This window comes from Phyllopteryx taeniolatus, chromosome 7, assembly GCF_024500385.1.
Source record: "Phyllopteryx taeniolatus isolate TA_2022b chromosome 7, UOR_Ptae_1.2, whole genome shotgun sequence".
Lineage (NCBI taxonomy): Eukaryota > Metazoa > Chordata > Actinopteri > Syngnathiformes > Syngnathidae > Phyllopteryx > Phyllopteryx taeniolatus.
Genome location: NC_084508.1, coordinates 26,679,375 through 26,694,439, shown reverse-complemented (window position 1 = coordinate 26,694,439; position 15,065 = coordinate 26,679,375). Strand labels below are relative to the sequence as shown.

At 41.2% G+C, this 15,065-nt stretch overlaps 1 protein-coding gene across 1 annotated transcript in view; it reads left to right on the top strand.

Annotated features, from left to right (window-relative positions):
• The window catches only part of LOC133480967 (ephrin type-B receptor 1-like), a 107,273-nt gene extending 92,593 nt beyond the window's left edge, over nt 1–14,680 (top strand). The window contains exons 17-20 of the mRNA XM_061779760.1: nt 717–866; nt 7,475–7,671; nt 7,761–7,919; nt 9,180–14,680. Of these exons, the coding sequence (XP_061635744.1) occupies nt 717–866; nt 7,475–7,671; nt 7,761–7,919; nt 9,180–9,291 (618 nt within the window). The 3' untranslated portion in view covers nt 9,292–14,680. The remainder of the gene's footprint in view (nt 1–716; nt 867–7,474; nt 7,672–7,760; nt 7,920–9,179) is intronic.
• The last annotated feature ends 385 nt before the right edge of the window (nt 14,681–15,065 follow it).

Below are 15,065 nucleotides of genomic sequence, written 5' to 3'. Positions count from 1 at the left end.
ATTGTTATGCATCATCTTCCAAACATGTAACTAAACGGCATATTTATTCAGTAGCTTTCAGAAATATGTTAGAAAACAGAATTGTTATGCAGTAGATTTCAGAAATGCAGAATTTTTATGCAGTACATTTCCGAAATATGTAACAACTGAATTTGTATGCAGTAGCCTCTGGACATGTGTAACATCCATCCATCCATTTTATGGGCCGCTTATTGTCACTAGGGTCCCGGGCGTGCTGGAGCCTATCCCAGCTATCTTCGGGCGAGAGGCGGGGTACACCCTGAACCGGTCGCCAGCCAATCGCAGGGCACATAGAAACAAACAACCATTCGCACTCACATTCACACCTGCCGGCAATTTAGAGTCTTCAATCAACCTACCACGCATGTTTTTGGGATGTGGGAGGAAACCGGAGTGCCCGGAGAAAACACATGTGCCGTGCCACCACATGTGTAACAAAACAACAAAAACAAAAAAGTTTAAAATCTCAGTGGATATCATAAAGTCCCCTCTGTAATTTAAGTAAATGAACGTCAGTCACATTTGAGTAAAATAATCCTATTTTATAAATGTCATAGGATCGTTTTAAAAAGATATTTTATTTTCACGGACCCCTTGCAATTACACCAAGGACCACTGATCTACACAACAGATCACAGTTAAATGGGTGGAACCACATGCAGTTGTCACAATATACTGCCTTCTCTCTCTGTCAGGGTGGTAAAATCCCAGTGCGGTGGACAGCCCCAGAGGCAATTGCCTATAGGAAGTTCACATCAGCCTCAGATGTTTGGAGTTATGGGATCGTCACCTGGGAGGTCATGTCATACGGCGAAAGGCCTTACTGGGATATGAGTAACCAAGATGTAAGTAACATGCGTGACTGTAAGTCTGAGGTTGTGCGTTCTCACTCCAACTGGTGGCTTCACATCACTGTTGATTTGCACTCAATGTGTGGATTGTGGGTGTGCTTGTTTTTTTTTTTCCTCTGCAGTCTACTTGTCTGGTAAACACACACAAACCAGGACATCAATTTAAATAACATATAACTTTTAACAGAAGGTTACACACACATTATATATAATATATATATATATATATATATATATACACACACACATATATATATATATATATCAATCAACCTACCACACATACATACACACAACCCCAATTCCAATGAAGTTGGGACGTTGTGTTAAACATAAATAAAAACAGAACACAATGATTTGTAAATCATGTTCAACCTATATTTAAATGAATACACTACAATGACAAGATATTTAATGTTCAAACTGATTATTTTAGCAAATAATCATTAACTTAGAATTTTATGGCTGCAACACATTCCAAAAAAGCTGGGACAGGTGGCAAAAAAGACTGAGAAAGTTGTGGAATGCTCATCAAACGCCTGTTTGGCACATCCCACAGGTGAACAGGCTAATTGGGAACAGGTGGGTGTCATGATTGGGTATAAAAGGAGCTTCCCTAAATTGCTCATTCATTCACAAGCAAAGATGGGGTGAAGTTCACCTCTTTGTGAACAAGTACGTGAGAAAATAGTCAAGAAGGTTTAAGGACAATGTTCCTCAATGTACAATTGCAAGGAATTTAGGGATTTCATCATCTATGGTCCGTAATAACCTCAAAACGTTCAGAGCATCTGGAGAAATCACTGCATGTAAGCGGCAAGGCTGAAAACCAACATTGAATGCCCGTAACCTTCGATCCCTCAGGCGGCACTGCATCAAAAAACGACATCAATGTGTAAAGGATATCACCACATGGGCTCAGGAACACTTCAGAAAACCAGTGTCAGTAAATACAGTTCGGCACTACATCCGTAAGTGCAACTTGAAACTCTACTATGCAAAGCAAAAGCCATTTATCAACAACACCCAGAAACGCCGCCGCCTTCTCTGGGCCCGAGCTCATCTCAGATGGACTGATGCAAAGTGGAAAAGTGTTCTGTGATCCGACGAGTCCACATTTCAAATTGTTTTTGGAAATTGTGGACGTCATGTCCTCCGGGCCAAAGAGGAAAAGAACCATCCGGACTGTTATGGACGTAAAGTTCAAAAGCCAGCATCTGTGATGGTATGGGGCTGTGTTAGTGTCAATGGCATGGGTAACTTACACATCTGTGAAGACACCATTAATGCTGAAAGGTACATACAGATTTTGGAGACACATGCTGCCATCCAAGCAACATCTTTTTCATGGACGCCCCTGCTTATTTCAGCAAGACAATGCCAAACCACATTCTGCACGTGTTACAACAGCGTGGCTTCATAGTAAAAGAGCGCGGGTACTAGACTGGCCTGCCTGCAGTCCAGACCGGTCTCCCATTGAAAATGTTTGGCGCGTTATGAAGCGTAAAATACGACAACGGAGACCCCGGACTGTTGAACAGCTGAAGCTGTACATCAAGCAAGAATGGGAAAGAATTCCACCTCCAAAGTTTCAACAATTAGTGTCCTCAGTTCCCAAACGTTTATTGAATGTTGTTAAAAGAAAAGGTGACATAACACAGTGGTAAACATGACCCTGTCCCAGCTTTTTTGGAACGTGTTGCAGCCATAAAATCCTAAGTTAATGATTATTTGCTAAAAACAATCAAGTTTATCAGTTTGAACATTAAATATCTTGTCTTTGTAGTGTATTCAATTAAATATAGGTTGAACATGATTTGCAAATCATTATATTCTGTTTTTATTTATGTTTAACACCACGTCCCAACTTCATTGGTATTGGGGTTGTATATATCTATTATATTATATAAGTACCAAATATGACATCCAAATCCTTGCCACTGTTGAAATGTTTGCTTGTTAAAGTACATAAAGAACACAGCTCCCCCATTGTTTCACAATTCATCAATTTCTCACACTCTGATCAGCTCCCTTGAAACCTCACCTCTTATGCTCCGATGGCTACCCTGGAGCAATCGAAGCAGTCAGTGCAGTAGAGCCGTGACAGAGACATTTTTATAATGGCACAGACAGTGTAAAATAATGGGAAAAGTATGTTGTAGCACTGCAACTAATGAGGGTCTGGTGGGCTATTAAGTACGCATGAACGTCACACACAGCTGCATTACTCGCACACATGCTGGAAGCCACACCTATATCCAGCCCGCACACCTCAAAATATTTAAAAAACAAAGGGACTGAATTGAAATTGTCATTAGGGCTACCACAGGTGCGGTGTTCAACATGAATTAATCAGGAATCCACAAACCTGATGTTTCACTACACTTACTATTGTGATTGACAGCAGTGCTTAGAAAGATTTTTTTACCAGCACAAAGCTTAAGAAATGTGTCAGGGTCAAGTAGAGTTCCTTCAGAGCACAAATGTGCGCTGCAGCATTTCCAGTCGTGAGCGGCATGTCATTCCCCCAGCGTGCCACGCGGTGCTCTTACAAGTACATTGACACTAGCTTATAATTTTACATTCAAGGGGCAAAAAAAGAACATCAAGTATCATTTCAAGCTTTCTCGCTTCTGCTTTTTCAAAGGCATGAAAGGCAACTCTGAGCTTAAAGGCAAACGCTGCCAAGGAGGCTCGACTGAGAGGCAGAGTAGGCGGAGATGAAACAAGGTTTTCCAGGTCAATGATTTAACAAGGAGGCTGCAGTCCAAAAAATATTTTGCGCATAGACCTGATGTTGTATTGTTGTTGATGCCCAAAAAAATCCCAAATCTTCTTTACTACTTCAAAACCTGCAACTGTTAATGAAATCAAGACTTTGTCTGTTCAAAGCCACAGTACATGTTCAACATCAGAGACCACACCAGGTGCCACTGCTGTTTAGAGATGAATATCTTGATTTCCTGTGTGATTGCAAACGGTACCAGCATGAAGTTCTTACATGGAAATGGAATCCTCTTAACACATACAAGTTTCTGAAGAAAAATATCAATAATTTGAAGAAACTGGAATGACCAATGTAATATTGTTCATGTTCAAAGCCTTCGATTGGCTGGCAACCAGTCCAGTGTGTACGCTACGCTGCCTCTCACCCAAAGTCAGCTGGGATAGGCTCCAGCTCACCCACGACCCCAATGACCACAAGCGCTTTTAGAACATGAATAAATGGATCTTCCAAGCATTGTTGGGAACCATCACATTGATTACACCTTACTGATGTCAACAATATTTAGAACATAAATTCAAGCAAAACTTTCAAAAAGCAATCATTCAGAACAATCAATCGCAGGGCACATGTAGACAAGGGTGAACATAACAATTTGGGTCTAGTTCTCACAGGACTACCAGATGTTGTTTGGTGCTCATTTTTAAGACATAGTGCATGTTTCGCCAAAGTACGGCCCGTGGGCCACATCCGCACTATCCACAATCTCTGACTGGCCCTCGCAGTATTCATGAAGTCAACATAAAACGTGAAGTATGTGCAGATTTTATTTTGAGGTAAACGTATGTCGGCAGTGCAAGCAAACGAGCAACGGCTTGTATTTAGTGACTTTAACGACAATACTAGCAACTATTTTTTCCCCCAAAAAAACTGTGGTGTTCATGTTAGCAACATTCTTATGTTCCTGCACATTGGAGGGAAGAAAGGAATTTGCCCTGGTAATGATTTGGGGATCCTAACAAAGAACGCCTCAAATAAATTAGTGAATTATGATGTCAGCACATTTTAAAAATATAGAAAAAATATGGATAGGCCTACTTCAGAGATGTTTTTTGAGAATGTTGATTAAAGTGATGTAATGTTAATGTGTAGCTATGTCATTTTAATGTGACAAATAAAAAAATATATACATATATTGTGTACGGAAAGTATTCAGACTCCCTTAAATGTTTCACTCTTTGTTATATTATTTGCTAAAATCATTTAAGTTCATTTTTTTCCTCATTAATCTACACACATCACCCCATATTGACAGAAAAAAACAGAATTGTAAAAATATTTGGATCCATCCATCCATCCATCTACCGCTTAGCCGAGGTCAGGTCGCGGGGGCAGTAGCTTTAGCAAGGACGCCCAGACTTCCTTCTCCCCAGCCACTTCCTCTAGCTCTTCCGGGGGGATCCCGAGGCGTTCCCAGGCCAGGCAAAGGATATAGTCTCTCCAGCGTGTCCTGGGTCGTCCCCGGGGTCTCCTCCCGGTGGGATGTGCCCGGAACACCTCATCAGGGAGGCGTCCGTGAGGCATCCGAATCAGATGCCCCAGCCGCCTCAACTGGCTCCTCTCAATATGGAGGAGCAGTGGCTCTACTCTGAGATCCTCCCGGATGACCGAGCTTCTCACCCTATCTCTAAGGGAGAGCCCCTGCGGCGGAAACTCATTTCGGCCCCTTGTATCTGGGATCTTGTTCTTTCGGTCACGACCCACAGCTCGTGACCATAGGTGAGGCTAGGAACGTAGATCGACTGGTAAATCTTTGCAGATTTATTAAAAAAGCAAAACTGAAATATCACACAGCCATAAGTATTCAGACCCTTTGCTCAGTATTTAGTAGAAGCACCCTTTTGAGCTAATACAGTGTCTTAGAGTCTTTTTGTGAATGATGCAACAGGTTTTTCACACCTGGATTTAGGGCTCATCTGCCATTCCTCCTTGCAGATCCTCTCCAGTTCTGTCAGGTTGGAAGGTGAACGTTGGTGGGCAGCCATTTTCAGGTCTCTCCAGAGGTGCTTATTTGGGTTTAAGTCAGAGCTCTTCAGGCAGTTCCTTTGACCTCATGAATCTAATTTGCTCTGACTGCATGTCAGAGCTGTAAGGTCTTATATAGACAGGTATGTGGCTTTCCTAATGAAGTCCAATCAGTATAATCAAACACAGCTGGACTCCAATGAAGGTGTAGAACCATCTCAAGGATGATCAGAAGAAATCGACAGCACCCGAGTTAAATATATGAATGTGACAGCAAAGGGTCTGAATATTTATGGCTGTGTGATATTTCAGTTTTTCTTTTTTAATAAATCTGCAAAAATGTCAACAATTCCGTTTTTTTCTGTCAATATGGGGTGCTGTGTGTACATTAATGACGAAAAAAATGGACTTAAATCATTTTAGCAAATGGCTGCAATATAACAAAAGAGTGAAAAATTTAAGGGGGTCTGAATAATTTCCGTACCCACTCCGTGTGTATATGTGTGTATATATATTAGACTTTACACCGATCTGATCGGCGTTATCGGTATCGGCCGATAATTAGCATTTTATGCTGATCGGCTTCCATTTCATAAGTCGCCGATCCGATCAATGACGTCATCGATCGGCTCCGCACAAGACATTTAACTCCACGTCTTCATCGCGTATGAATCCATAAGCTAGTTTATTTTTAGCCTTGTCAAGTGTCTTGTTGCGCAGTACTGTAACTCTCTGACGGCCAATAAAGTTTTTTCAATCTTGTCGGTGAAAAAACACGTCGTCGGTGTGGGACTATTTTGCGGTGTCTCAGACAAACAACAAGTTAGTTGCAGTCTGTGCACAACTGAAGTACGTTGTGGGGAACGTCATCTAAATGCTTCAACACAAATTTGATCGAGCACCTGAAGAATGTACACGAGGAGCATGCCGCGTTCAAGCAACGCAGCGTGGGGTGGGGAGCTGCAAGACAAGTGTCAAACGGACTCAAACTCTGGACAACACCCATCCATATAGCTGGGACAGTGAGAAAGTTAGAGTAAGCATGTCATTAACAGTATGTAGTAAAATAATTTAATTGCAATAAAGTAATTTAATTACAGTAAGTTAGCACCCATTATTTCTGTCAGTTGTAATGTTGATTTGACCTAAAGTTATGTCAGTGGCCAATCCTTGAATGCCCCCTAGAGGTCATTGGTGTTTTAACTTTTGACTAAAATGCTAAAGAATAATTTGAACTGGGTATATGTGTATATATATATATATATATATATATATATATATATATATATGAGATTGTGTGTATGTAAATGTGTATGTGTATGTATATATATATATATATATATATATAATGTGTGTGTGTGTGCGTGTGTGATTTGGCACATTTCTATAGGGCAGCGGTCCCCGATCATTTTTGCACCATTGACCAGTTCCAAGACATTTTTCTGACCATTGTAGCCAGCCGTAAACCACGAAGCCAGCCACCTTGTCGGCGGCTGCTCCGCGCTTAGGTGCCTTCACCGCATCGCGAGTGTGTTTTCAGGGACACATGCTCACGGCTGCGCTTAATTGAACTGAAAAAGGAACATATCAGTTCATGAATTGATTCCTTTCAGTACTTTCACTGAAACTATTTGTTTGAACAAGTCGTAACACTACCACAGCCCTGTCTACCTCTCTGCCCCCCCAAAAAATGCCAAATGATTAGTATGCAAATGCACACTGACACATTTGAATATGGTGCGCTTTTAATATTTTCAGTGCGCATGCGCACATACATATAGACAAACAGGCAATCACACACCACTGTGCTGCCCATAATTTAAAGTACTGTCTAATTTTCCCCACGTCCCAGGTGATCAACGCCATTGAGCAGGACTTCCGGCTGCCAGCTCCCATGGACTGTCCAACAGTTCTACACCAGCTGATGCTGGACTGCTGGCAAAAAGACAGGAACGCTCGTCCAAAGTTCCCTGATGTTGTCAACATGTTGGACAAGATGATACGCAACCCTGCATCCCTGAAAGCCGGCACTAACAATGTTGCGCCAGGGTGAGGAGAAATTCAAAGGAAGTATGAAACAGTTCCAATGGCTTTAAAAATGTGTCTTTTCTTATACCTTCACATCTCTCCTCTGCCAGTCCTTCCCATCATCCTTTGTTAGATCGTGGTGCTCCAGATCTGAGCCGGTTGAGCTCTGTGGAGGACTGGCTGGCTGCACTTAAGATGACCCAGTACAGAGACTCCTTCCTGGGATCAGGCTTCACCTCCTTGCCACTCGTCACTCAAATCACTGCAGAGTATGTCTTCTCTTTTCAGCGTTTTTCCTTTTCTGCTCTGTCTGCCTCTCTCTGCATTCATCTCACATTGTTCCCATGCCAAGTGTGCGTCTCGTTAGCTGGAGATTTGGCAGGGAGGCTGCTGGCTGGTCCATGTGTGCATCTGTCTGCCGTTCAGAGCCTTCCCCCAGGCTGCCTACAAGCATCCAATCCTGCTCCCTTTTGTTATCATGTTGCAAACTGCCATCACATTAGATGAATGGCTCTATTTTCAAAATAATGATTATTCGTTTGGGTTCCATCGGCGCTATTACTAACTGCTGCTCATATTTCATGTGTTTTAATTCTGTTTCTGTTTGCAGTTATTTACTGTATTGCTGATTCTAGGAATATTTTGGAACTGGAATGGGAGACAATCGTACAGTTCAACTCATTCATATTAAAATTTCAAGTGGAAAAATATGTAGTACTAGTAGAAGCAGTATTGGTATTCATAATTTCAACTCAAAATCATCCATCAGGTTCCCCCCTCCCTTACCTTTCCTCTCTTCTCCTATCTTCATGACCCCCACCTAACCATGTAAAGTTTCCGAGAAACGTGTATTATTTTTTTTCTCCTCTGAGAGTGACATTTGATTTGTGTGTTGACCATATCACAGTATGTCGGCTACAATGTACAAGTAAACAAAACTGGCAACCCCGCTTCCAAATGGTCCACTAAGCCCTTTATGATTGTGTTGACTGTGCTTGTCATGTAATTGATAGTCTTATAGTCGACATAGTTTCATATATATTGTTGTTTTTATGAAATTTTAACATGCAGCTTGAGTTAGTAACTCCATTGAAGTACATACTGTATTGCTTTGATCTGATATAGTGGTCGGGGGGGCGTAATTAGCAAGTGCACTGGAGGCTAATAATGCTAGAGCATTACTTTTTTTATTATTTGCTAAAATTGCATTTGTGGGCCACTCGTCTGACTTTTGTGCAGGCAGCGGGGGGTTCACTGTGAGAATTTGAGTGTGAATGGTTGTCTATCGCTAAATGCCCTTTGAATGATTGATTGATTGATTGATTGATTGATTTGCAAACAGTCCAGCGTGCCTTTTGGCCTAATTCATCCAGGATAGGCTCCAGCTCCCAGCAACATAAGCAGTACAGAAAATTGATGGATGTATTTGCCAAAGCTAATGTAGAAAGAAGAGAAAATAAGTTTGTTTTTTAATGATGGCCATATATTTCTCAGCTTGACAATGTTTGTTTTATTCTGTGTTTTGTCAGAGACCTCCAGAGGATCGGCGTATCTCTAGCCGGACACCAGAAGAAAATCCTTACAAGTGTTCAGTCAATGAGGCACCACATCGATGACCAGTCTCCTACTGAATCTGTTTAGTTGCCACATTCATAATGGTTGGTTTTAAAGTATTCAGGCAAGGAGTGTGCCCTCTACTTTTACACACACGTGTCCACCCCTTTCCTCCTCGATTTAGCTTCCGAGATCAATTTCAATTTAATGCCTTGTGGAAGTTATAAAATGCACATTTGCAAGAGCCAATGCAAGGTCAGCATGCTCTCTAAGCGGTGAAAAAGTGACACGTATCTGTTCTTTACAACACCTGATCTGCTCTGACCTGAAGGGACTACAATCATAAAAGCCCATTTCCATCCATCCATCCATCCAGAAGGCAGTCTTTACCAACTTGGTAGTTGGATTCAAGGACAGTGCGGTCTAACGCTCCACCTTAAGCAGCCATCATATGAACATACTGGGAAGGGAAAAATGTTGAAAACTGTGCAAAAAGCCCAGTAAGTGGTTCTTGTGTAAAAATATATAGAGTATGTTAAAAAACAAGACTGTCAACTGCCACTACTTGAATGCAGGAGAACCCATGGTTAAGTGAGACTGTGACAATTTTATCTTCATATTGAAGAGTCTGTACATATTATGATATGGGGTGTTTCTTTCCTATTTGCTAATTTGTTTGATGACTGTGCTTGTGATTAGTATTCTTCACGATTAGCTTTTCACTTTTTGATGAAACAAATTCGCAGTCTGGTGCACAAACAGGTTGCATAGTTTTCTTGGTATACATTCAGTAATCCAATGAGTAGATCACCTCTTCCATGCAGAGGGTTTGCAAAAATTTGAAATTTGAGTACTTAAAATGACTGTTGTTAAAAATCAGCAAAAATACTCTCTGAAGCCCACTATGGGAAAATTAAAGTAAAATGCAATACTACAAGGTAATACCACAATTGACAGGAAACAAGAACACAACATCAACAGACATCAACCGAAATGTTCCTGTTGTGCACGAACTGCAGTGGGTCGTAAAAAGACATACAAGATAATCTTGTGATTTAGCTGCAACATTGACAGGAGGTCAACCATTATTTTCTCAGCTGAACCCATCAAAGGTCACATGCACAAATCAAATTTATTTCATACTTGTATGGATGACATCCAAAGGGTGATGATCATTTTGCACCAGGCAGGGCGAAACCTTTGCATCAATCTGTTTTTTACTCACAGGTCACCCGATGGGACATTGTCGATAGGACATTGTCGATGGGTCACCTGGGAGCCCTGACGTCAGCCCCATCAGACTGCTGTGATAGCTGCAAACATTTGCTTCCATTCTCTCTGGAAGAAGTGTTAAGTCGTTAGTTTTGAATACGTTTTGTTTGTGGATGACTGAAATCTGCAATTTGTCAAGCGCCACTGCTCCTCACAGCTTTCAGTCTTTTCCTGATAATGTTTGCAAATATTTGAATCACTACATTTTCCACTCTTAAGTCAAACATGGCTCCACTGGTGTGACCATATCTGCATGTGTTGCCGGGCAACCTTAGAATATTAAAAAGTTAAGTCTGGAATTCATTGATATATACAGTGTCAGCAGTTCGTCACCGCTGGGAAAACACTTTCTACATTGGTTCAAAGGTTTACTAACAAATTGAGATAATAAGCTCACAAATATGTGAATCCGGTAGTTCAGTGTGACTTGCCTGTTTCTCACTTTAAAGTATTAGCTTTCAAAGAACTCACGTCACTGTGTTAGTGGAAATAAACAACTGCAAAATTGTTACTGCAACAGAAGCAACAATATCTCAGGAATATGGTGTGTGAGTTTTGTTCAAGTGTAAATGTGACCCTAAATTGGTAATGCTTACACTACCCAGAGGTATTGGATATTAATAACTCAGTTTTAAGAATTTCAGAGTCCATAAAATCAAGCACGGTGGAGGACTGGTTAGCACATCTGCTTCATAGTTCTAAGGGCCCAGGTTCAAATCCGGCTCCACCTGTGTGGAGTTTTGCATGTTCTCCCCGTGCCTGCGTAGGTTTTCTCCAGGTACACCAGTTTCCTCCTACGTTCCAAAAACATGCATGGTAGGTTACTTGTAGACTAAATTGCCCATAGCTGTGAATGATGGCTTGTATGTATACTAGAATTGGCTGGCGACCAGTTCAGGGTGTACCCCCCCTCTCGCCCACCGTTAGCTGAAATAGATGATGATGCTCTTTTGGACCATAACTCATGGAGTAGTTAATAACCTCAAAAAACTAAAACTATAAACAAAGACAAAAGGAACAGAGTAAGACCACGAGATCATTTTACACTTGAGACAATGTGAGTCCCGCCCGGGATGCACAAGTCATGGAAACAATGAGTCCCTGCAATTTATCATCACGGAATACGGATACAGTAATCCTACGCTATATCACGGTTCTTGCTTCGGGGTCCCGCTAGATTGCAGATTTTTAGTACATGTTAATCTATTTTTAATACTATTTGCACAATATTTGTATGTTATCCATTGCTCGTTCTGTTTAGGCCTGTCATGATAGAAAATGTTTTTAGGACGATATATTTTCCCCAGGCGGCACTGTGGCCGACTGGTTAGAGCGTCAGCCTCACAGTTCTGAGGACCCGGGTTCAATCCCCTGCCCCGACTGTGTGGAGTTTGCATGTTCTCCCCGTGCCTGCGTGGGTTTTCTCCGGGCACTCCGGCAAAACTATCACGACAAACGATAGTATCGTTGTTTTTTTATGCCGCTGATATAATGATATTAGAGAATAATAATTCAAGTACATCCTTTTTAAGAACAATTCACTTCTAATTCCAATTCTAAGAAAAAATAACATTGACATTGTAATGTACAACAATAAAAAAAATCTTAGTTAAAAAATATATATATATAATTGACTCAGGTTCTGTTCCCAAAAATTTCACTTCTACAAATATTGGCACAGCGGTATAAACAGTCATGAATGCCTAAACAGGCAATATACTGCCAATCATGTTTTCAGTGGATTAAGAAAAAGACCCAAGTAGCAACATTAATAATAACAAAACAAGTAGATCAAAGCAACCTGTTTTAAAAGTCTGCAGCCTTTCTTTAGACGTTGCTTTGTCAACATGTTCACTAGCTATAATGTGAGTATACATACGCCATATTCACATTTGCATTTGCATTATTGGGCAAAGGCTTCCATAATTGCAAGCTGACGGGAAATGGAAAATGTCCCACCATGTTTTTTGTTCCCAGCTGAAGAAATTGGGTGGGATGGTTCTGCTTGAAATTGATTCCGTCACTTTGAGGTTTTAAACTGCCACTGACAGCTGTTGAATTCAAATATCCATGTTAACATGGAGGACTGGCAGTGAATGAGTTAAGTTGTGTTGTCTTTGACTTTGACTTTGACTTCGACTGGATACAAATTCGACATAGCAGCTCGTTGGTGTTCGCGGGATGGCCGCGTTCATCTGACTTGAATCCAAAATGTTCCCACATCGTCGCGGTAGCATTAGGCTTTGGGACTAATTCCATTTATGCCGCTCAATTTTCTGTAACTGCATCTGCCGGCTTGCGGTCAGAAAATTTAGCTTCGTGTATGCTAGAGCCCACACATTTCACACGCACACGCGTACACACGGCCAATCAGAGGCGCGCTCCCCACTCTTCACTATCTCTAATTGGTTTAGAGACCACGGTGAAACCCATCGTGTGTCTGCTTTCAAGTGGCCGAAATGCCACCTCCCCACCCCTTTCTGTTTCATTTGCTACTTCATCTTGTGCCAGTGCCGGCCCATCGGTGATATCCCGGTCAGCTAAACAACCACTTTTTGTTCTAACAACATAATTGAATGAAAAGGAAAAAGTCAGACACCATCAATCTTGAGTCTCAACCCAACCAGGTACATGTTGAATTGGCACTTTATTTTCTGAAAGCATTTTAAGTCGTAAAGCATGATTAACTGGAATTTTTGCACTTGATGACTAATCCTGGCATTTGCAGAATTTGGAATTTACGATTCTATGCTGAGATCCAGCATTCCATTTTCTTTACCGCTTATCCTCACTAGGGTCGCGGGCTGCTGGAGCCTGTCCCAGCTATATTCGGGCGGGAGGCGTGGTACACCCTGAACCGGTCGTCAGCCAATCGCAGGGCACATAGAAACAAACAACCATTCACACTCACATTCACACCGACTGGCAATTTAGAGTCTTCAATCAACCTACCACGCATGTTTTTGGGATGTGGGAGGAAACCGGAGTGCCCGGAGAAAACCCACCCTGGCACGGGGAGAACTTGCAAACTCCACACAGGCGGGGTTGGGATTTGAACCCCGGTCCCCAGAACTGTGAGGCAGATGTGCTAACCAGTTGTTCACCGTGCCGGCTCTATGCTGAGATGAAATGGAAAATACTGTAGAGAATGGGGAATTCAGGAGAAGAAGGTAAAGCTGAAGAAATCTAATTTATTTTCCAACAACAATGGAATAAACACAGTTGTGCTAAAAAAAGAAATGATGCAGCTCACAGGTGCATAAATGCTCAACAGGATTGCTTAAATTATTTCTACTGATGACGTTTGAGTAGACGCTTGTTGCCAGGCAGAGTTCATTGGGTGCATATAGAGTTCCTGGTTCACACCACATTAGATTTATTGGCAGCATAACTTGCACGTGTCAGAACTCTGAACTGTGCAGTGTGAACAAACACAGCGCCAAGACAATCCCACTGATGTCACGCAATCAGATAGTCAACCCACAAGGTCAGAGAGGGCCCCAGTGTGTTCCCCTCTGACGACATAGACACAGTTGTGCATGTATGTGAGCTTGGTGGAACACTGGAGGGGGACAAGTGCATGACTGGCCTCTGACCTCATGAGCACCAGATGCTCCAGGACCTTCTTAATATGTGACGTTAGAGCCACCAGCCATCATTCATCTCAGCCAGTTATTTTTATGGTAATATCCACTAATAAGCTGTCCTCATTTTTGGAGTGTTTTATTTCACAGTGTTCGAAAAAAAAAATGAAAATATCAGCATGATTAAACATGCTCTGGATGTATTTTTTGCCTTCTCAATTATTTATTCCAACTTGGTATGTGTTTCTTGTTAACTGACAAACTATTAAGGATGATGCCCTGACACTGTTTGTTGGTTTGTAGTTTAAAAGAAAAACAGAACAGTAAGCGTTACAGTCTGTCTTTATGTTTACCTACAATACTGTTTTAATTGTTACCGATAATTCAGTCACAGCATCTGTAATTTATTACAACACTGTACTATAATGGGTGTATGCGGACGGTGTATGTTATTGGGGTGTGTTTGGGGGGTGGGTGTGTGAGTGGGTGTATTATACTTTGTGTGCTGTTCAGTGTACTTAAAATATGTTTTGTGAGTGTCCAGGTTTGTAAATGTTATCTTTTGAAATCATACAGTTATAATGCACTGTTGATTTAATAAACAAAATGGTCAAGCTGTCTGTTTTGAAGAAACTGAGCCATGGATTCCTTCATTTTTAATGTGTAGTATAAAAATAATTTAGAAAGACCACTTGATACTTTTTATGTGTTTATCAAAAATGAAGCGCTTGACTAAGAAAACTATTTGTTACTACGTGACTAACTAATACAGTATGTGAGTTAGTAAATATAATAAAATGTTAAACTTAATGCAGTAGTGTGTACAACCTAAAAGATGAAGACCAAAGGGCTTTTATTTTCAGTCCGTTCAGTATTTTATTTTTCTATCTAGAATAAAATATCAGTCAGGAGAAAGGTAGAAACTGCAACTGCACTGAATTTATTACAATGTGGTTTGGAACATTGAGGAGACGGTTATCTAGAAATTGAGAAAATATGGACCCA